Source organism: Anabrus simplex, chromosome 8 (assembly GCF_040414725.1).
Source record: "Anabrus simplex isolate iqAnaSimp1 chromosome 8, ASM4041472v1, whole genome shotgun sequence".
NCBI classification, from domain to species: domain Eukaryota; kingdom Metazoa; phylum Arthropoda; class Insecta; order Orthoptera; family Tettigoniidae; genus Anabrus; species Anabrus simplex.
This window is the reverse complement of record NC_090272.1, coordinates 121,871,880-121,895,570: the sequence shown is the minus strand read 5'-3', so window position 1 is coordinate 121,895,570 and position 23,691 is coordinate 121,871,880. Positions and strand designations below refer to the sequence as shown.

At 39.9% G+C, this 23,691-nt stretch overlaps 2 protein-coding genes across 2 annotated transcripts in view; one reads left to right on the top strand and one right to left on the bottom strand.

The window, feature by feature from the left end:
* LOC136879186 (glutaminase liver isoform, mitochondrial-like) overlaps positions 1–23,691 on the bottom strand; it is a 208,494-nt gene that overhangs the window by 26,345 nt on the left and 158,458 nt on the right. The gene's annotated exons all lie outside the window — the stretch shown is intronic.
* LOC136879185 (heat shock 70 kDa protein 14-B) lies at positions 963–3,052 on the top strand. Its single transcript, XM_067152956.2, has one exon. It carries the CDS (start codon positions 1,127–1,129, stop codon positions 2,618–2,620), a length of 1,494 nt encoding a protein of 497 aa, XP_067009057.2. The 5' UTR covers positions 963–1,126; the 3' UTR covers positions 2,621–3,052.

Here is a 23,691-nt window from a genome sequence, read left to right as displayed (position 1 = left end):
GGGTTCATTTTTCTTACATGCAAAAACATCGAGCCGTCGAAGTTTAAGAAAATGAATGTGCTGCGCGCGAAAGATATTTTGGCGACTGAAATATAATATTTAACTATAATATTTAAAAGACCATTCGCATACAGATATGCACGATTTTTTAATGCAGGTATCGCTGTCAAATACATCGATAAAAAATTGATTCGACATACGTGTCAGTAGCACAAATGTAGCAACATTGCAGCCAGACAAGATGCTTGATTCTTTTGAGAAGACCAAGGTGATCAACATTGCCAATGGGCTTGATTTATAAAAGAGATGAAAACGGCAGGCTGCAGTACCCATCTGATTTGCCACTGTGGATTTTGAAATTTATTCATGATTTTGTATTGAAAGCACAACCATTTGTGCATAAAAATCCTGTGGTATCTATGAGTGACTAGTGCCTGTGTTGCGCGATTTTCCTCACTTCAGTTGTCCTGAAATCGGACATCCATAGTTATTGAGTAAAGTTATTTTCGAGTGTGTTATTTCGGTATTCTTAAATAACATAGCCACATAAATAACAGAAATCTTTGAAAGATTTGAACGCGAGAACGCGAAATACTTCCACAGAAAAGTGTGTGAATATATTTATTTTCTACAGTATTTACTATCTACCGTCAACATTATTTTGTACAATTTTTTTCGCTGCGGAGGGGTAAGTTATTCACTGAATTTCTTTATTAAGGTGTAAGGTGTGATTCAAATATGTTTATTGAGTGATTGGCTGTATATTTGAACAGAAATATACTGAACACTTAACGTGTGCTGTAATGAAAAATCGTGTTTCAATGCCAGCAAAGCAGCGCTCAGTGGTAGAAATGGGTACTAGGCCCATATCTCTCATATTGCTGTATTGGGAAGGCGTATTAGCGCAGTCATAGTAGAGGGCGATGGTTACGGTACCACAAATTTAATAAATATTCCTTGAAATAATCAACTTTACCATGTGTTTGGGTTAGAGTCTTGCATTGAACTGATTCCGTGTAGGTTATGATTTTTATATTGGTTGTTGGCATTATTATAAAAAACCCTCAAAATTTATGATATTGTTTCTCGTACGTAATAGGTAGTGCCGTTATTCGTATTTGACAAAATGTCTGCTGTGTTCGGAATTCACGTTGGCAATTCATCGGCGTGTGTGGCGTTATTCAAAGACGGTAAGGTGGAGGTTATAGCCAACGATTCTGGTGATCGAATTACTCCTACTGTGTTCGCAATGACCGAAACTGAGAAGATGGTGGGGTTAGCTGCTAAAGTAAATATGGCAAGAAATAGTGCATCAACTATTGTTCACAATAAACAATTTTTGAACGAGTCTGTAGATTCAACGGAGTTGGAAGAAGCAATTAAGAAAAGTACATGTAAAGTCATTACAGAAGGAGATGGTGTGAAATATGAACTAAAGTGTGGAGATAAAACCGTTGTAATGACCCCAGAAGACATTGCGACTTCCATATTTAGCAAGTTGTGTGCAATTGCTAGCAGTGCTTTGCGATCAGAAAGTGATTTGAGGGCTGTTCTCTGTGTGCCCCTACATTTTTCTCAGAGCAGCCGGCAGACAGTAATGCGCGCTGCTGAGGAAGCTGGCTTGGAAGTACTTCATGTGATCAGCGAACCAGGAGCATCTTTAATGGCCCATGGAGTTGGTGTCAACAATCCTGAAGATGAAAGCCTTTGTCTGGTATACAGGCTGGGAGGCATATCATTGGATGTTACAGTTCTGAGAGTGCGTGGTGGAATGTATTCCGTTTGTAGCACTGTTCATAAGGCAGCCTTAGGTGGGGACAAATTTACAAAGATTCTTGCTGAATACTTGGCAGGAGAATTCAGACAGAAATGGAAACTAGATCCTCGAGATAGTCGTCGCTCGATGATGAAATTGACTACTGCTGCAGAAACTTGTAAACATGTTCTATCTACGATGAGCACTGCTCACTGCTTTGTTGAATCACTCTGTGAAGGAGTAGATTTAAGCCATAATATTACAAGGGCGAGATTTGAATCACTTATAGCTTCAGTTCTTCAAGAATATCTACAACCTGTATCTGAAGCTCTAGCAAAAGCACAAATAGAGAGCAGTTCAATAGACAAAGTAGTGTTAAGTGGAGGATCGGTAAAAATACCTAAACTGCAACAAACGTTTGCTGACCGTTTTTCTCAAGCTGAAGTTCTTGGGGGGATGAATCCTGATGAAGTTATTGCTATTGGAGCTGCACGACATGGTAGCTACCTTTCCGATCCAACTGACCCCGACTGTGAACTTTTAGCAATGGAAGTTTCAGCCATGTCCCGAGCATTATATGTAAAGCAGCTGAGTGCACCAGAATTCCTTTGTGTAATACCTGCTTTCACTCCAGTGCCCGTGAAGCGAGTTAAAAAGTACAGTGTCCAGTCATGTGCGGAAGTGTGGTTTGAGCTGTATGAAGAGAAGGAGACACTTTTAGGGAAAGTTTTACTGCGTGATATTGAAACCCCTACCCAAGTGACAGTGGAAATAAGCATTAGTAGTGTTGGTGGTGTACATGCCACTTTCACAGATAATTCCAGCAAGAAAAAGTGTAGTTTAAAACTTAATCCTCCAGTATAAACACCAGGTAGACATATATGCACTGTAAAATTTACTATTTGAATTGTTACTTGACATTGTAAAACTGTGCTTGTATTACAGTGATCCGTGATTGCATTTTATGTTTATTTTTTTATAAATGTAGAATTAAGAAGAGGTCTCATATATTACGTGCAGGATTAAATATGGAGATATCTCATATTTGGTCAAAACTGTCAAGTTTTAATAGTTGTGGGTGCAAGCATGTTATCTCTGTCATTCTCTCACACACATTCATAGATATGTTGAGGGAGGAGTGTGATTGTCATGTTGAATCTACACCTGAGTTCACAAATTGTGCAGCTGGTACACTTAATATATTTCATCAAATTTATAGCTTTATTTCTTTTATTTTTTTAATGTTGTAACATAACCTGTTTGTAGACTTGAAGAGTGAAATTAACTTCTAATTCTTACTTATGAAAAGAGAGAAATTCTAAAAAGTGCATACTATAGTGCTATTAAAACAATGTGCGTGTTCTGACAGCTCTCAGCGTGGTAGTAGGAGGTGGCAGTTACTATGGCAACCGGTACACGCCTCCTGTTTCAGCCAATCCCAGCTCGGCATGCACTCTCCCTTTTCCTACCCCCGCTGTCTGAAAGCTTCGTGAGGCGGTCGGTCCGAGTTCCACGTTGCCAATATAGTATACCGTAACACATGTGGCTGGGCTAACAATGTCTACTTTGAGAGATATCATTGTCTGTATAGTGTGTTTTTGAAATCAACTAAATATTATAGTGCTATTGTGTTCATGTTAATAAGTGTATCGTTATCGAGGCTGGCATTCTAGTGTAGTGTAAATTATAGTATTGTGTAGTATAGTGTAATTTTAACACCGTCTCATTTACTGAATTCAAAATGTTGCAACCCGTTCAGAGCGCCGCTAAACACCGAGGGCGACCTAGAATTCATTCACCTAGAAAAAAGGCAAGCGTAATGGAGAGGCATGGCTTCGCTATACGTGGTCAAGTTCGCGATATGGTATGTGCCTTACGGGAATATTTTGAGGCTGAAGGGAAAAATGGAGGCCCACTGATAGACGTTAACAAAGTTGTAGAAAGAACAGCAGCAGCTTTAAAATTTCTCAAGCTACAGTAATTAGAATAGGTAAAGAAAAAGAAAAGAAAGAAAAGGAGCCTTGGGAAGAAGGTGAAGGGGAAAGAGAGGGAGTGGATGTAATTGGACCATCACATGACAGGTTATCAACACCGGGCAAAACCCGACTCATTAAAGCCTATGAGGAAGGCGAATGAGGAGTTTGTCTTACGATATTTGAGCTGATAGAATTACTGCTGAGCCATCTTGGAATAATAGCAACGATATTTAACGTTTTTCTAACTCTTTCATGATCGCCGTTAATGGATATTATTTTCCGCAGAGCCTAGCGCAGAACGAGAGCTGTTGACTGTGATGTAGTAACTCATGCCGGATCATGTGGCAACACAGCGCTCCCACTCCTTTGTTCGGCGCCACGTGCTGCGAACTGTCAGAACACGCACATTGTTTTAATAGCACTATAATATCATTCTGGTCCCCTGGAGGCAAGACCACTGCTGACTTTCGGAGCTTTTGTTGCTAGCAAATTAGGTAGTAGTCTGTCAGTCAGGTGCTACCAACTGTTCATGAGATGCCACTTAGTGATGATCTCTAGACAGCCCTGGGTCATTGTGACATTCCGTTGGTGTAAATTGCCAGGGGTGCATAATAAAGATCCACTGCAGTGAGTGAAGAGAACATAGCATGCTTGTGTGCCACTTCACTTTTTAAAGAGAGCACAGAGGTCAGTCACACTTGTTTGTATTAAATTGTTGGGAGCAGTGCCATTCTGTTATAAATTTCAGTCAATGGCACTGATTGTTGACACGAGGTGAATGAATAGTACCACGTTTTATATATTTTGTTCTAAAACAAAGTACCGGTAGCCCTATATTTTTTGGGGTGGGTTGGTGCGCCCGTAGTTTTCGCTATGAACACATCACTCTTCTACAAGTAGTATGAGATAAGATTTATATAGTTTACCTTTTGAATTAATGTATGTAGCACTCCTGGAGGTTCCACGAGTGTGTGTTGCAATTATTATTATTAATATACTCAAGTTGAAAACACAAATTTACAGTTAATGTAAGTCAGTTTGAAGTATACGAAACATAACACGTGATATCATATTAAACATGCCCAGTATTTTGCAATGTCCAATGCACTCGGAGTGACTTGTAGGAGATCATCCTCTGTACAAGATGTTGGGTACAGAGGACACTGAAGCATTTGGATTTTGGTTTGTTCTTGCCCACATTCACATGTTGTATCACTTGTGCTGAACCCCCATTTCTTCAAGTTATTCCTAGATCTTCCCACTCCTGATCGTAGCCAGTTCAGGGACTTCCACACCAGCCAGCTTTCATTATGTTCAGGGGATAACTGCTCATCTGCTGGCATCCATCCACAGAGGTGAGGAGTTCTCTTCTTCCACAACTCCAGCCTTGCCTTCTCTGGTGAGACAGTAAGCACCTCAGATGTCCTCAGGAAGCTCTTCACCGGGCGAGTTGGCCGTGCGGTTAGGAGTGCACAGCTGTGAGCTCACATCCGGGATATAGTGGGTTCGAACCCCACTGTCAGCAGCCCTGAAGATGGTTTTCCGTGGTTTCCCATTTTCACACCTTTCCTTAATTAAGGCCACGGCCACTTCCTTCCCATTCCTAGGCCTTTCCTGTCCTATCGTCGCCATAAGACCTATTTGTGTCAGTGCGACGTAAAGCAAAATAGCAAAAAAAAAAAATTTTAAAAATAGGAAGCTCTTCATGGATCTCAGACGTTGCTGAGGAGAACTATGTCCATGCAGCTGGTGGGCGCTGTTCTATTCCACTTTAAGCCTCTCCCTGTTGGCAGCTACTTCTCTACGTACACAGGGTGATACTATTCCAGCCAGGTAATAGAGCTTGTGTGTCAGAGTAGGCTTTAAGCAACCTGTAATCAATCTGCAGGTTGCATTGAGGACTGTATCTACCTACAATGGGAACAGGATGATGCTCAGTTGTTAGCAGTTTTAAGTTACTGATGTCACTAGATAAAGCTACCAACTGTTGATGTAAACACGGGTGAAGATAATTTTTCACTGTTGGTTTCTTTACAGCATTTCGTTTAGTTGTGTTTATGGTAATTTACCACCATTGATTTAAGAGTTTTTATTGTGCACTAGTTAGTAATGTCAACTATTTAGGTAAGTATCTGTATTGAATTATGGGAGTAACACCATATTGAATGTATTCAGCCAATAATGGTGTTCCTTCAGCCACCTAGAAAATTTTGATTGGTTTGTGATATTTTAGTGTAAGTGTAAACATACTTCTTGGGGTGGGTTGATGGGTCCCAAGCGGCCACAGTGAAGAGGTTGTAGGTTCAGATCTCACTGGTGTTTGGTTGGCCATTTTTGCTCTGTACTTAACATCTCTTCAATATGTACTACAGTAGAGTCTCGTTAATCCGAACTAATTGGGACCGGAGTCCGTTTCGATTACAAAATTTTCGGATTATTATTTTCTGATAATAATGTTATTGTTTATATGTCCCGCTAACTACTTTTACACCAAGCTCGATAGTTGTAGTCGCTTAAGTGCGGCCAGTATTTGGGAGATAGTGGGTTCGAACCCCACTGTCGGCAGCCCTGAAGATTGTTTTTCGTGGTTTCCCATTTTCACAGAAAGCAAATGCTGGGGCTGTACCTTAATTAAGGCAACGGCCGCTTCCTTCCCACTCCTAGCCACTTCCTGTCCCATCATCGCCATAAGACCTATCTGTCAGTGCGACGTAAAGCAAATTGCAAAAAAAAAAAAAAAAAAAAAAAACTCTTCTTTTACGGTTTCCAGAAATGCCTAGGTGCTGGGATTTTCTCCCGCAGGAGTTCTTTTACGTGCCAGTAAATCTACTTACACGAGGCTGATGTATTTGAGCACCTTCAAATACCACCGGACTGAGCCAGGATCGAACCTGCTAAGTTGGGGTCAGAAGGCCAGTGCCTCAGCCGTCTGAGGAAAGTAGTTTCTACAATACATACTGTAATTTGAAATATCCATTCTTTAGCCGTTTACTGGGCAGCAGAGGGTGTTAGTGAGCAGTTCATGAGGAAAACATGGAAGAAATTTTGGCCGAGTCTCGCATTCATCGAGAATCCAGCAGAAGCGTCTGCAAATGTCAATCTCCTTGAAATCGTTCAACAACTTCCTGGGTGTGAGAAAGCCAGTGAAAATGACATTAGCGAGTGGATGGAAGCTGACTGTCATCAATTACAAACAGACCAAGAAATTTTAGCTATGGTGGAGAAAGAATCTGGAGTTGATGAGGATCAGAGTGACAACAAGGAAGACCACAATGAACAACTAGTGTCACATTCAGATGCCGCGACCGCCTTAGAACTTGCTGTACGCTGCGTCGAGCAATACTCTGCTGCTACGCCCACTGATGTGTTTATGAAACGCTGGTTTAACACTGCGTCTTCGAGTAGGTTCCAATCACTACAGCAAAAGAAACTAACAGACTTTGTAAAGATAAACGACTAGTGATTGATGGTTTATGATGTGTAATTATGTTTACATTAAGTTATTCTAGTAAAATATGACTAATAAAATGCAAGTAAATCTTCATTCTATAGTATGTTCTTTCATTTCAATAAGGAGTTTTTTTTTAATTGAATATTTAGTTCGGATTAATGGGACTCTAGTGTATAATATACTGAACACAACCTAATACATTAAAATTTTGTTTTGAGTACAATGCGGTTGTGAAAATTAAATATTCATTGACTTTATCTGATCTGTAAACATTAAGAGGGAAATTCCTCAGGGCAGTATTATTGGACCTTTGTTGTTGTTGTTGGAGTCATCAGTCCACAGACTGGTTTGATGTAGCTGTTCATCCCACCCTATCCTGTGCTAACCTTTTCATTTCTACGTAACTGCTGCATCCTACATCTGCTCTAATCTGCTTGTCATATTCATACCTTGGTCTATCCCTACCGTTCTTACTGCCCACACTTCTCTCAAAAACCAACTGCATAAGTCCTGGGTGTCTTAAGATGTGGCCTATCATTCTATCTCTTCTTCTCGTCAACTTTAGCCAAATCGATCTCCCCTGACTAATTTGATTCAATATCTCTTCATTCGTGATTCCATTTATCCATCTCACCTTCAACATTCTTCTGTAACACCATATTTCAAAAACTTCTATTCTCTTTCTTTCTGAGCTAGTTATTGTCCATGTTCCACTTCCATACAATGCCATGCTCCAGATGAAAGTCTTCAAAAACATCTTTCCAATTCTGATATCAGTGTTCGAGGTGAGAAAATTCCTTTTCTTAAGAAAGGCCTTCTTTGCTTGTGCCAGTCTGCATTTTATGTCCTTACTTCTGCTATTAGTTACTTTGTTTTCTTATTTATATAAAAGATATGAGTAAAGAATTTGAATCAGGCTTTTTGCGAACAATATTACTCTGTATAGAGTAGTAATTGAGTTACAAGATTGTGAGCAACTGCAAAAAGACCTTGACAACATTGTGAGATGTACAGCAGGCAATGGGTTAAAAGTCAGGTTCTTTCACTAATAAGAAAAGTCCTCTTAGTTTTAATTACTGTGTTGATGGGGTGAAAGTTCCTTTTAGGGATCACTGTAAGTACCTACAGTATGGGTCAATATAAGGTAAGATCTTCATTGGAGTAATCACATAAATGGGATTGTAAATAAAGAGTAGGCCTACAGATCTCTGCACATGGTTATGAGGGTATTTAGGGGTTGTAGTAACGATATAAAGGAGAGGGCATATAAGTCTCTGGTAAGAACCTGACTAGAGTATGGTTCCAGTGTATAGGACACACACCAAGATTACCTGATTCGAGAACTGGAAAAAAATCCAGGGAAAAGCAGCTCGATTTGTTCTGGGTGATTTCCAACAAAAGAGTAGTGTTACGAAAATGTTGCATAATTGGGCTGAGAAGACTTGAGAGTGAGGAGATGAGCTGCTCGACTAAGTTATATGTTAAATTAAGAACTAGTGTTACGTTTAATGGTCCATCCAATCAATAACTTTACGAGTGAAAACACATTCAATGTTAAAATATATTAAACATTCTTTGGATGTAAAGTTCTTAATTTAAACTGTATCAATACGGATCTATATGATGAAGTTTGTAAATTGTAATAAGTGGTATGCAAGCTGTCAGTGGAGAGATAGCATGGAATGACATTAGTAGATGAATAAGTTTGAGTGGTGTTTTTAAAAGTAGGAAAGATCACAATTAGAAGATGAAGTTGGACTTCAAGAGAGCAAATTGGGACAAATATTCATTTATAGGTAGGAGAGTTAGGGATTGTAATAATTTACCAAGGGAGTTGTTCAAGAAATTCCCAAATTCTTTACAGTCATTTAAGAAAAGGCTAGGAAAAACAACATAACAAAATCTGCCACTTGGGTGACTTCCCTAAATGGAGATTGATTGATTGATTGATTGATTGATTGATTGATTGATTGACCGACTTGACCCATAGCGGGTGACATGCACATACTCTACAGTGTGATGGCAGTAGTGCCAGACCTGTAGCTTAGATCCCTTCCAATAGAAGAAATATGATCGAACTCGAGAGCTGCAGTCACTTAAGTGCAGCCAGTATCCAGTATTCGGGAGATAGTAGGTTCGAACCCCACTGTCGGCAGCCCTGAAAATGGTTTTCCGTAGTTTCCCTTTTTCACACCAGGCAAATAAATGCTGGGGCTGTACCTTAATTAAGGCCACGGCTGCTTCCTTCCCACTCCTAGCCCTTTCCTGTCCCATCGTCGCCATAAGACCTATCTGTGTCGCTGCAACGTGAAGCAACTAGCAAAATAAGAAGAAGTAATATGACCTAGGCCACCTAGCTCAGTTGGATAGAGCAACCAACGCGAAATTTGGAGGTTGTGGGTTTGGTTTCCACTGGTGAACAGTTGGCCATTTTTCTTCTGTACCGGTACTTAACATCGCTTCAATATGTACTATGTGCTCTGAACACGGCCTTTGGCCAAGTGCAGCCACCTTGGTTTTTTGGCTAAACAGTGTGTATGTAAATGTGTTTTAAATTTAAAGACTGGTTACTAGGAATTATGGAACAACATGCATGTTCTGACAATTTCCAGCGTGGTAGTAAGAAATGGCAGTTACCTCCTGTTTAAACCAAGCCCAGCTAGTCACGCCTTCTCCCTTTTCCTACCTACTCTGTCTTTAAGCTCCAAGTTCCACGTTGCCAATTAGTATACCATAGCACATATGGCTGGGCTATATAACTGTCTGCTTTGAGTGATATCATTATATAGTTCGTTTTTGAAATCAGCTAAATATTTATAGTACTGTTGTGTTCGTGTTAATAAGCATGTCATTATCAAGACGCATTTTAGTATTGTGTAGTATAGCATAATTTTCAACACCTTGTCATTTACTGAACTACAAAATGTTGCAACCTATTCAGAGGGCTGCTAAACAACAATGAGAGTGACCAAGAATTCATTCACCTCGAAGAATGGCAAGCGTAATGGGGAGGCATGGTTTAGTTATTTGTGGTCAAAGTTGCGATACGGTGTGTACCTTACGGGAATATTTTGAGGCTGAAAGGGAAAGTGGAGGCCCACTGATAGACGTTAACAAAGTTGTAGCAAGAACAGCAGCAGCATTAAAGATATCTACAGCTACAGTAATTATAAAAAGAAAAGAAAGAGGAGGAGCCTTGGGAAGAAGGTGAAGGGGAAAAAGAGGGAATGAATGTATCTGGACCATCACATGTCAAGATTATCAGCAACACCGGGCGAGTTGGCTGTGCGCGTAGAGGCGCGCGGCTGTGAGCTTGCATCTGGGAGATAGTAGGTTCGAATCCCACTATAGGCAGCCCTGAAAATGGTTTTCCTTAGTTTCCCTTTTTCACACCAGGCAAATGCTGGGGCTGTACCTTAATTAAGGCCACAGCCGCTTCCTTCCAACTCCTAGGCCTTTCCTATCCCATCGTCGCCATAAGACCTATCTGTGTCAGTGCGACGTAAAGCCCCTAGCAAAAAAAAAAAATATTATCAACACCGGACAAAACTCAGCACTATGCCTAATGAGTGACCAGTAGGGATGGTTTCCAGGAAGGAGTAATTCAACAGCTTGTACACGTCAATTATAAGAGAAAAGAACACCCGCCACTACGAAAACTACATAGGAGTCATAGAAAAGATAAATTGTTTTATGGCAGTGCGTCATCCCTTCGAACCTCCCTTCATGAGTTAGGATTTCACTTTGAAAAATACTCATACCGAACTGTGTTGATGGAGAGACAAGATAATATGGCTTGGCAGTGTCGCTTCTTGAGGCTGTTAGGGATCCAGATTCATTCATTGCTATCCTTATTTTGAGAGGACACTCGGAACTGCCTGGGAAGGATAACTAATGATGATGGTGAGTGAAATATCCTACTGTACAACTCCATGAGAAGAGATAGTTTCAGGACAATCGTGAGGATTTTCACTACGCAAACAACACCCAGATAGACCACTTGGATAAAATATGGAAACTTAGGCCATTGATGGAAATTCTAAAAGGAAATTCAAAGAAAATTGCAGACCATGTGAGGCATTGGATTTTGATGAATCGATGATCAAATATTTTGGCAAACGCAGTTGCAAACAATTTATCACATAACCCGTACAGTTTGGTGTCTAAATTCTCCTGAAAGCTATTTGGTAGATTTTGAGGTGTGCCAGGGTAAAAGCTACGATGGAAAACAAGTATACGAAGATCTTCGGAAATAGCCCAGCTCTCTTGCTTGATAAAGATGTTGATTCCCAGAGGGAACCTGAAATATTTGTTCCGAATGAGTAAATTTATAATACCAATGTAGTTGGTCTGTTATTGGAGTTATTGGACATTATAGATTTGCCAGCGTTTCACCCCAGTGTGCTAAGTTGGGCTCATCAGTTGGTAAATAGCACACCTACTAAGACGAATAGCTAGTGCTCCCTTGCTTGTAATGATAAATAACTACCTCTAGACATACAGGCTCTTTCTATAAATTTCCACTTCAATAAACTTTTCACTAGTTACACCAGTAAAACTAATGAAATTTAGTGGCCACAATGGTACTGGTACTGTGTGGGACAACAGGCTATTGAAAGGCATTCCTTTATCAACCAATATGACAAGGAAGAAAGAAATCAGGGGTGCATATGCGGTATGTACAGGAGCCCCTTCCAATATCGTTTGCTGCAGCCCAACTAATGTGAATAGGGTTATAGGGGTCCTATTCCCCTGCGGGCGTATTGTATGGTACTAATGTTCAGTGTGCACATTTTGGACACGATTCTGAACCATAGCAAAATGTTATATCATCCGTTCGCAAAACATGACGTCCTGAAATCCTCTAGCAACGTCCTTTTACCATGTAACTATGTTAATGTGTCGTGCCTCGTGACCGGTTGTAACGAAGAGGGGGATCGGTGCATAAAACTAGGTAACAGTGCAGTAACTGAAGTATTAAACACCGAACCAGATGGTGTATGTACTCTGCTCTCATCGTACTACCAGCATATATCCAGCAGTGTAGCGTAGTGGATGGGGTTAGGTGTTTGCCTAGCAATCGACGGAATGTGCAAGCGGCGGTTTAAATCCTGCATCATTCAAATATTTTTGTATCGGTATGATATTTGAATACGTAAACACAGGCCCATGTTTGCCACATTCAAACAGTAGAATGACACTGTTATTCATCTTGTGACCTGTGCATGCTCCGCTGGTTTGGGCATGACTGTACTGTCATCTCTGCTGACATTCGGCATGTTTCTCACAGAGGAATACGTTGACATGCTCCTCGTTTATGGGGAAGCAAGACAAAACGCGTGCGAGGCACTACATCTGACCCAGGAACGGTATCCCAACAGGCGACATTCCGCCGTGTTAAAAGACATCTAAGGACAACAGGCATAATTTCCAACCAGCCACCAGTCCATGATAGACCCGGTTACATCAGGTGAAACAGAAGAGGCCATTCTGGAGGCAGCTCGTAATAATCCACACCGCAGTACAAGGATGATTGCACGACAGGTGAATACCAGCCAACTGTCTGTCTGGTGAATACTGCAGTACAGTTCCAGTACTTTAAGAACTACAAGTATAATAAATTGTATTGATCAGGTAGAATCGTTACTTTTCCATATATATATGTAATCTATCAATACAGACATGAAACTCATAAATAATGATAGTTTAAACTCAAACGCCGGAAAACCCTGACCAGCTCCGGCAACTCATCATGGACGCCTGCCGAGCAATTACACCTGAAATGCTTCAGCATGCAAGACAATCTATTGGACACCAGGGCCGAATGTGCTTAAACCAAAAAGGTCATCAAATCGAGCATTTGCTGTGATAAAAAATTGTCAGGGCAGTTATGTTCCTATTATTTCCGGTCTGTATGTGTGCGGCCTGCTAACTAATCGGCCCACAAACATTCACTCACAATTTGCATGAAAGCGGTTATTGAACTTACATTGCGTGCGGTATGTATTAAACAAATACAAATACATCATCTGATGGCCAAGCAGGCATCAATTTTTGATAATGAGACAATGTGTCTCATAGTGCATTGGCACTGCCGGTGGCTACAATTAGCCTACGCAGTGACCTCCACGGTATGCACTATCCAGCGTCTTGGTAGGTGTGCTAGGTACCAACTGATGAGCCCAGCCTAGCACACGGGGGCGAAACGCTGACAACCAGGAATGAGTTAGCTGGAAAATTTATAATGTCCAATAACGGATCATTTATATTGGTATTTTAAACAAATATTTCAAAAATTTGTAACCTTTGCTCCGGACTCGAACCTCCCACGTGACATGCTAGCCCGCTCTCCCACGCCGTTACCAACAACACTACGGTTCCATATGGCAGCTTATAGCAAGTATTAGATTTACTGCTGTCACAATATCAATTTAGTGTTTTGCCAGTGTATCAGGTTCATATGATCTAGAAGGCACACTCATGTCTTCCAGTTTTAAATACGAGTATGACATTATGGCGTACTATCATGGTGAGGTGATAAATATATCCGGTTGTGTTGTCTGAGCATACCAGCAGGGCAGATGTTTTCAGGATGGAATATTTATTGTGGGTTGCATAAAACTACATTGGAAGGGGCAGCTGAATCACACTGTATTTACACCAAAAGCACTGAGGACGTAATAACTGTTTGATGGAAGGACAACTCAGTAGTTACTGGAAGTTACCAGGCCTGCACATTTTATTCAGTACGCCCTACATTAAGCATATGGAAGGCAGTGATGCTATGTATGAGAATGTTAACCGTTACCGAATGGGAATTCATGGCAAAGAGTGGTGGTGGTCAATAATGAATTACCTCATGGATGTGACAATTTGCAATTCCTTGGTGTCTGTGAAGAAGGCCAGAGGTGATCTGCAACAGCTTCTATTCAGATGAGAAATTGTACTCACATATTTGACGAGATCCATAACTTTTCCAAATGGCCAGGCTGTATTACTGTTTCGAAGCAGCACAATGTGACGTCAGGTATCTGACCAAGTTTGGTAGAATAGAATGAATCATCTCATCATACCCTGTGATGAAAGGGTTCCGCACAGATGCACTTGGGACAGACTTCAGTCAGACACACACACTGAATGCATGGTGTAGGATTGTGTGTAAGATGTAACTACGAATTTCCTGTTCCTAAAGTCACGTGAAGGGAAAATCTCAGGCCAACATTGGGTTGTGCTTTTATAATTATTCAGTGAATATATTTAATAATAATAATAGACAGCAATGGAAAAACAACTACTTCATTTATTGTTCTAAAAATTATTTATGTTTGTATAAGATATTGCGAACCATGTGACCTTGCCACGGTGGGGAGGCTTGTGTGTTCCAATGAAGCAGATAGCCGAGCCGCAGATGCAATCATAACGGATGGGTATCTGTTGACAGATCAGACTAAGGAAGGTTCATCGAAAGGGGGGTAGCAGCCTTTCGGAAGTTGCAAGGGCGGCAGTCTAGATGATTGACTGATATGGCCTTGTAATAATACTCAACGTGGCTTAGCTGTGTTGATACTGCTACACGGCTGAAAGCAACGGAAAACTACAGCCTGACTAACTCCCGAGGACATGCAGCTCTCTCTGTATGAATAATGTACTGATGATGGCTTCCTCCCGGGTAAAATATTCTGGAGGAAAACTAGTCCCCCATTCGGATCTCTGGGTGGGGATTACACGCGAGAGGGAGCAATCATCAGGAAGATGAATACTGATATTCTGCGAGACGGAGCGTGGAATGTTAGAAGTTTGAATCGTTGTGGTAGGTTAGAGAATCTGAAAAGGGAGATGGATAGACTAAAGTTAGATGTAGTTGGTATAAGCGAAGTATGTTGGCAGGAAGAACAGGATTCTTGGTCAGGCGACTACCGAATTATCAACACAAAATCAAACAGGGGAAATGCAGGAGTTGGTTTAATAATGAATAAGAAAATAAGGCAGCGGGTAAGCTACTACAACCAGCATAGTGATAGAATTATTGTCGTCAAGATAGACACAAACCAATGCCCGCCACAATAGTGCAGGTCTATACCCCTACTAGTTCAGCGGATGATGAGGAAATCGAAAGAGTATATGAAGAAATAGAAGACTTAATACAATATGTAAAAGGTGACGAGAATCTAATTGTGATGGGAGACTGGAATGCAGTGGTAGACCAAGGAAGAGAAGGTTATACAGTAGGAGAATTCGGATTGGGACAAAGGAATGAAAAAGGAAGTCGGCTGGTTGAATTCTGCACTGATCATAATTTAGTCCTTACCCATACCTGGTTCAAACACTACAATCGACGGCTGTGTACGTGGATGAGACCTGGAGACACTGGAAGGTATCAAATAGACTTCATTATGATTAGGCAGAGATTCAGAAACCAGGTGTTGGATTGCAAAACTTTCCCAGGAGCAGACGTGGACTCTGACCACAACCTGTTGGTCATGAAATGCCATCTGAAGTTGAAGAAAGGGAAGAATGTCAAAAGATGGGATCTAGAGAAGTTGAAAGAAAAGAGTGTAAGGGATTGCTTCAAGGAACGTGTTGCACAAGGGCTAAATGAAAAGGATGAAGGAAACACAATAGAGAAAGAGTGGATAGTCATGAAAAAAGAAGTCAGTAGGGCTGCTGAAGAAGTGTTATGAAGGAAGAAAAGAACAACTAAGAATCAGTGGATAACTCAGGAGATACTAGACCTGATTGATGAATGACGAAAAGACAAGAATGCTAGAAATGAAGAGGGCAGAAAAGAATACAGGCGATTAAAGAATCAAGTGGATAGAAAGCGCAAGGTAGCTTAGAAAGAATGGCTGAAGGAGAAGTGCAAGGATGTCGAAGGTTGTATGGTCCTGGGAAAGGTAGATCCTGCATGCAGGAAAATCGAGGAAACCTTTGGAAAAAGGAAATCTAGTTGCATGAATATTAAGAGCTCAGGTGGAAAGCCACTTCTAGGGAAAGAAGACAAAGCAGAAAGATGGCAGGAACATACCCAACAGCTGTATCAAGGTAAAGATGTAGATAATTTGGTTCTGGAACCAGAAGAGGCTGTTGATGCTGATGAAATGGGAGACCTAGTTTTGAGGTCAGAGTTTGATAGAGCTGTGAGTGACCTAAATACGAACAAGGCACCTGGAATTGATGACATCCCTCTGAATTACTGACTGCCTTAGGAGAAACCAGCATGGCAAGGTTATTCCATTTAGTGTGTAAGATGTATGAGACAGGAGAAGTCCCATCCGATTTTCAGCAGAATGTTGTAATACCTATTCTCAAGAAAGCCGGTGCTGACAGGTGTGAAAACTACCGCACCATTAGTTTAGTATCTCATGCCTGCAAAATTTTAACACGCATTATTTACAGAAGAACGGAAAAACAAGTTGTAGCTGAGTTGGGAGAAGATCAATTTGGCTTCAGAAGAAATGTAGAAACACGTGAAGCAATCCTGACTTTACGTCTGATCTTAGAGGATCGAATCAAGAAGGACAAGCCCACTTACATGGCATTCGTAGATCTAGAAAAGCCATTCGATAATGTTGATTGGACCAACCAAGTTATTTAAGATTCTGAAGGTGATTGGGATCAGATACCGAGAACAAAGAATTTTCTACAATCTGTATAAAAATCAGTCTGCAGTGATAAGAATCAAGGGCTTTGAAAAAGAAGCAACAATCCAGAAAGGAATGAGGCAAGGCTGCAGTTTGTCCCCCCTCCTTTTCAGTGTTTACATAGAACAGGCAGTCTGTCAGGTCAACAGCCCAGGGGCTGGTTGGATCCTCAAATAGCACCACTAAAGGTTATGCAGTTGTAAGGAAACCCCAAAAACCAATGGCAGCATCAAAATGAGGCGTACTAGGCAAGATGAGGAGTGAGGTAGTTTGCCATTGCTTTCCACACTGGGTCAGAAAGTACTATTGCAGCACGACTGACCCTGTGAGCAGCACCTTTGATAACACTCAGATGCACTAGTCGTGCTCTGAATGTCATTACTCAGCACTACCCATACCCCAGCAGCTTCCATATTGTCACAGCCATGGATGTTGACTGGGACTTCGGTGGAAGCTACACTTTACTCTGGCCTGTGCCAAGAGATTTCAAGAGATGCAATTTTTGCATGATTTGTTAACAAAAGGTTGAAAGTTTTATGGCCTGAAGACATACAGCAGATAAAGTACTTGTTTTGTATTCATACACTACAGCCTGAAAGCCGCTAAAACACTGCAAGGTTTTTACCGTAACACTGTTCATTTCACATGTTTAGCGGACACATTATGACATAAATTATTATATTTAAAACTCCAATACGGTTGTAAAATGAGATTTATAACTTGTAACATTATCACATGTCGCTGAAGAAGTGAGAAGTAATTTTACAAACGTAAATTGAATAGTGTCAACAAAAGAAGTATTTGTGAGAAAACACCCATGTGAGTTCAGTATTGTCATTTGTAGATTCATTTCCTCCCGAATCATCGGGATCAGTACACGATTCTCAGAGTGCATTCAGTGAACAGAGTATAGTCGGCAATATTGCATACATTCAGAGTAATTTTATTTGAATTGGAGAGAGCATTACAAAACTAGAGGCCATTGGCCTTTCATTAAAGAATCCACGACAATTATGGAGAATGCTAAATTGAAACACAGCAGTACCATGGCAGAACAAGTTTGTATCAGAGTTTCTAGTAAACTCCTTCCAGTCTTGAAACAAAATCCAGGTTATTCAAGTTTTCTATCTGTTTGCAAGATCACTCATGGAGAACAAGAAGAACCCCCCAGAAGATAATATTTCGACCAGCAAGTTTTATCTTTTAAAACTTGCACCAGCGAATTCATGCGGTGTTGAACGGTCCTCAGCATACAAGAGAATTTTATCAGATCAGCGCCAAACCATCACAATGGAAAACATGACACATTGTGCATCACGATAAGAAAGGTACCGTACTATTGTGTTACTTAATAGGGGCATTAAAGACAGATTCTATATGAATTTTATTTAGAAACTTTTACATTTTCAGGTCATGAGGGCAACAGGAAATTAGCTACAACAAAAAAATTATGTAATATACTTCTTTACAGTGCATTACATTATTTTTTTAAATATTTGAAATATTTTAAATATCGCTTTAATTTGATTATTTAATTAGTAACTAAACTTACTGTTGAAATTAGAAAACAGTAGACTATGTCATTTATCTAAAACAACAACGATAACTTTATCATAAAATAGGAGGTATTTAAAGCAATTTTATTGTCTCGTAGCATAACTGTGAGTCATAATAAAAGGAATATAAGGACATTTTTGTAAATTTAATGCATTAATACCACTACATATTTTATGAATCTCACACCCTGAGGTAACTGCATTCTGATTCATAGCTCAGTAACACATCACACTTTTACAGAAGATTGCAATGAAGAACCCCACACCATAACATATTTGACAGTTGTGAAAGGGCAACATTTTGAAGTTAAAGGTTACAATCACATAGTTATTTTCTGACACCCTCATACAAAAATAAATAATAATACAGTGCTAGAGTAATATGTTGCACTAATATATTACAATATACACACAAAGACTTTTCCAAAAAATATAAAAGTTAACAGACAAGACAATATTCCAAACAACAGAACTCTTGTTACCATTGATGCTTTCACAGCCTGTAATTGTAGACATGATATAGGTGTTTTGGGCTTATGCCATGTCAAGAAAAAACAGTGAAATTCTCTACTTTTCGCAGAGAACTTTTCCCCATGTCTTCAGAAGAAAATCTCAACTGTTCATGAGGAAGACTTCTCCAATAGTAAAGGTTTGAATTTAGCTGTTAGTAGTACAACATTGTTCATAGTTAGGTAAAACCAAGGACAAAATTGTCCCCACAAAATTCCCTGTACTTGCAGCAAGACCAAACATTACATGTGATAAATATCATTTTTGATCCGTATTGATGATTTTTTATTGAAATAATAACAATAAGTTAATTTATTAATTTGACCACCTAATCAATACAATAAATCTTTCTGTTGAATTACATTGACGTGTTAATTAAAATGGTACATGTTTCACCTTACATACAGGCATAATCAGCCATGGGTTTAACCTTGAAATAAAATCAGGCACCTGATTTACATATAAATGAAATAAAACTAATTTATAAAAAAAACTTTTTTTTTCAAGTCTCTCCAAGGTAAAAGAGTAAAACAGAATAATAAAAAGGTACATGGTTCAGAATTCAGTAATTATCTACACTTATTGGGTTAGAGTTATGGGTGAGCTTGAATTTGTGATGAAAGTAGATCCAGTCTTGGTTGAATATTTGAAAGGGAAACCCGGCAACAAGGGTAATAACACGTCCATTGCTTTTCTTGATAAATTGGGATAATCATTCTGAATCTGCACCCAAAAATTTTCAAGAGATTTTGACTTAAATTCATTTTGAAGTGTTATGTCACTTGAGATTTCTATTAGCTCCTCCTGTTCTACCGTTGACAAGTGAGCTGTTACATTCGTATCAAACGGACTGGGAATCCAGTCATTCTCAACTGAAGGTTCTGGAAATTTATCCTCGAATTGTTGACGAAGATTTTCTGTGTTTTCCACAGCAATTCCACTAATTTTACCAAAATCTAACTCATTTTCCTCTAGGAATTAATTCAGTCAAGAAAACGTTTCACAGTTACCTTTGTCCATCTAGGTTTTCCAAAGTTCAAGTTTTCTCTTAAACACAAGCACTTTCTCGCTTAGAAAGACAATATTACTATTTTGTCCTTGAAGTGACACGTTAAGATCATTCAGTTCCTCAAATACGTCAGCCAGGTAGCACAATATTAGAAGCCATTAAATCCAGAAACAGAGCTGCGAATGTAGAATCGGTGCCCAACAGGAAAAGACGATGTTCATTCTTCAGCTCCACAATGCCACGAAGGACTTGACCCTGAGACAACCAACGTACCTCCATGTACAATAGAAGCAAATAATGTGTAGGTCGCATCTCGCAAAAAATTGAAAATAGCCTGCTGTTCAAAATTTACAACAGTGATTACATCGTTCTGCACTTTATTGACTTCTAGTTGTAATACTTTTGAAGCCATTGCCCCCCTGTGTTTCATGCATTGTGTGAATTTTACAAAATTACTGTAGTAACAGCACTCACTCTTGCTCTGAACCCTTTTTAGTTCCAGTAAATGCCGCCACCCCATCGGTACATATACCAAAACAATTTGTCCATGGTAGATTGTTGTCAATGAAAAAGGAATTCACAAGAGAGAAAATATCTTCACTTGTAGTTCTCCCTTCCAGAGCTTTACAAAATAGAAAATCCTCACGCATTTCATTTTCATGACAAAAGCATACAAAAAAAAAAAACAGCTTAAAAAATTCTACAGGTTTACTTACACAGTCTGAATGTTTTGTCTGCAAATGTCTCTTAAGTTTCACAGGCTTCAAACTGTTGTTAGCTGAAATCTCCAAACAATGATTGCATTGGGGTCGTACTTGATCATTCAAAATTATTTTGGTAAAGCCTAATGTTAGATAATTGTCTTGATATATTTGCACTTTGCTTTTGGGTGTAGAATTAATGTTGATGATGGGAGCTGAAGTAGAAGCAGAAGAACTTTGATTATATCCAATCTTTTTCTTTATTAGGACTGAATATTTTCGAAGGAGGACATGTACTTGATAAATCACTTCTGTGGGGTCTCTCTTTACCACTGCTACTAAGCCACATATCCATAGATATGGTGATTCTTGTAACAGTTTATTGTAAATCAGGACACTTCCATGAAACATGCACTTGAATTCGCATGTTCACTCACTGTCTTTGAACTGACTCCAAAGGCCTGGCTGAAATCGAGCCAACATTGGCAGAAATAGAAGATTCTATCCTTGTAAGGAAGTGGCGGTCACATCGTCAAGCAGCTTATTGTCATTAGTTATTGTTAAGCGTTTGGTAAGGTGATACCGCTGCAGGTGGTGAATGATAGGGTGCTGTGTGGAAAATGTTACTTGCACCTTTTCTCGGAATATGTTCTGGCAGGATCTACTGGTCAGTTCTTGTGAAATAAGACAGCAAAAGTACGAGTTTATTAGTCTTGAATGGCAGTAGAAGAGCTTCCTGCCTAGTTAATGGATGTGAGAATCTAAGGATAGCAACATTTGTTACAGAATATGAAATATATTTCAATCAGAGCTCTCTCTGCGCCTCCCACTTTGAGGACCACTGACTTAAGTAAAATGTGGTTGCCAGCCATTAAGTATTTATGTAGGCAGTTGTCTTCCCTGTCCTTTCACTATTGTTGGGAACACTGAGTGAGATGTTTTTGTTTGCTTAAAAAAGTTGGCAGTTTCTAAGATGGAGGAGGCTAAGTGTAGTCAGTCTCTTATATGATCCTTGTAGTCAGTTTAGAAAAATTGGTGATGTAGGCACTATTATGTAGTAAAGTTCTGTTTCTTTAAGTTTATAGAATGTTTCCATTTGGTGATGATGTCCTCATTGGCAATGAAAAATCAATGAGATTGGATTGGCCTTCAGGAGAGGTCTTAGAACTTCTGCCCAGAAAGGATGGAGTCTCCTGTCTTGTCCGCCTGAAGACTGCTTCTGGAGAAGTTCTGCGCTCAGTTCAAAGACTCTACCTCCTCCTAGAAGCCAAAGATAGTGAGCCTACATCAAATGAAATCTTCTGTTCCAGACACTGAAAGGAGCCGACTGTGAAAGAAGATAGTGATGTGTCATTGGTTAATGTGACGTAGAAGAAGTAAACAAAACTCAAAGGGGAAAAGAATTGTTTAAGTGCCAAGAAGATATTGGGATTAACTTGAAATTGGCTGTCTTTTTGTACCACTTGGTTTGTTTCAGGTGTAAGTAGAATTGATGATGTTCCCAGGACTATCATAAGTTAACTGTTCCACATCTGTTAACTTGGTGGCAGAATGTTGGGAATACTGAGTGAGATGTTTTTGTTTGCTTAAAAAAGTTGGCAGTTTCTAAGATGGAGGAGGCTGTATGTATTCAATCTCTTATATGATCCTTGTAGTCAGTTAAGAAAAATTGGCAACATAGGCACTATTATGTTATAAAATTCTGTTTCTTTAAGTTTATAGAATGTTTCCATTTGGTAGAGGGCCAAACATTTGATAACTATTGTTATTTCATTTCGGTGTTTTCCAAATTCATACGTTTCTTATCACCATATGTTCCATTTCAGGCTTGTGTTAGTGTCATACTTTCATAACATATGTACACCTATTATGCCCCTCCTCCCAGACCGACTCTAGAGGGTGCCATCAGCTGCCACTTGGAATGCTAGTGCTGTGCCAACATACCGTGACCCATCTGGTGACAAATGAACATACCACTTCCTATTACTAACGGCTAAATTCAAACCTTCATTCTTGGATAAGTCTTCCTCGTGAACAGTGGAAATTTTCTTCTGAAAACATGGAGCAAAATTCTCCAAGAAATGTCAAGAATTTCACCTTATTTTCTTGACATAGCATAAGCCCAAAAGACCTAGATTATGTCTACAACAGAACTCTTATTGGAAATTAAACTATGAAACAACACCCAGCCCATGGACATCCATAATATTTGGTGTTTACAAACTCATGTTTAGTGAATGCTCCAAATTTTTAATTGGACAAACTGGTCAAGTTTCTAAACAAGATATAGAGTATACAAACAAACCCCATGGCACTACAGCCATTGAAGGGCCTTGGCCTACCAAGCGACCGCTGCTCAGCCCGAGGGCCTGCAGATTACGAGGTGTCCTGTGGTCAGCACGACAAATCTTCTCGGCCGTTATTCTTGGCTTTCTAGACCGGGGCCACTATCTCACCGTCGGATAGCTCCTCAATTCTAATCACGTAGGCTGAGTGGACCTCGAACCACCCCTCAGGTCCAGGTAAAAATCCCTGACCTGGCCGGGAATCGAACCCGGAGCCTCCCGGTAAGAGGTAGACACGCTACCCCTACACCACGGGGCCGGCAGAGTATACATCAAGAGCACTCAAATGTAAAATAGCTTGTATTTTTCAACTATTTACTAAACACAAGACATGAACATAGACATGGAAATTCTCCACATCATCCCTAAGGGACACAATTTTAATAGAGGTGTGATAGCTGAGTGGCATTGTCTCTAAATTTTCACGAAGGGGACCGGGTTCTCTTCCCACTCCCACCCCTTCTCTTTCTCTCACTCACTCACTCAAAAGACATTACTGAGAATGATCAATCATAAATGGTTGAAAGTACCCAACCAAGGCAATTTAATCGAAACCGACTTTCAACCTATTAGGTCGTGTTACGTACATTTAGTACGTATTGAAGAGATGTTAAGTACAGAACAAAAATGGCCAACCAGACACCAGTGGGATCCGAACCCACATACTCCCGATTTCGCGTCGGTTGCTCTACCAATTGAGCTATGGTGGCCTAGGCCATGTTTGTTCTGTTGGAAAGGATCTAAGC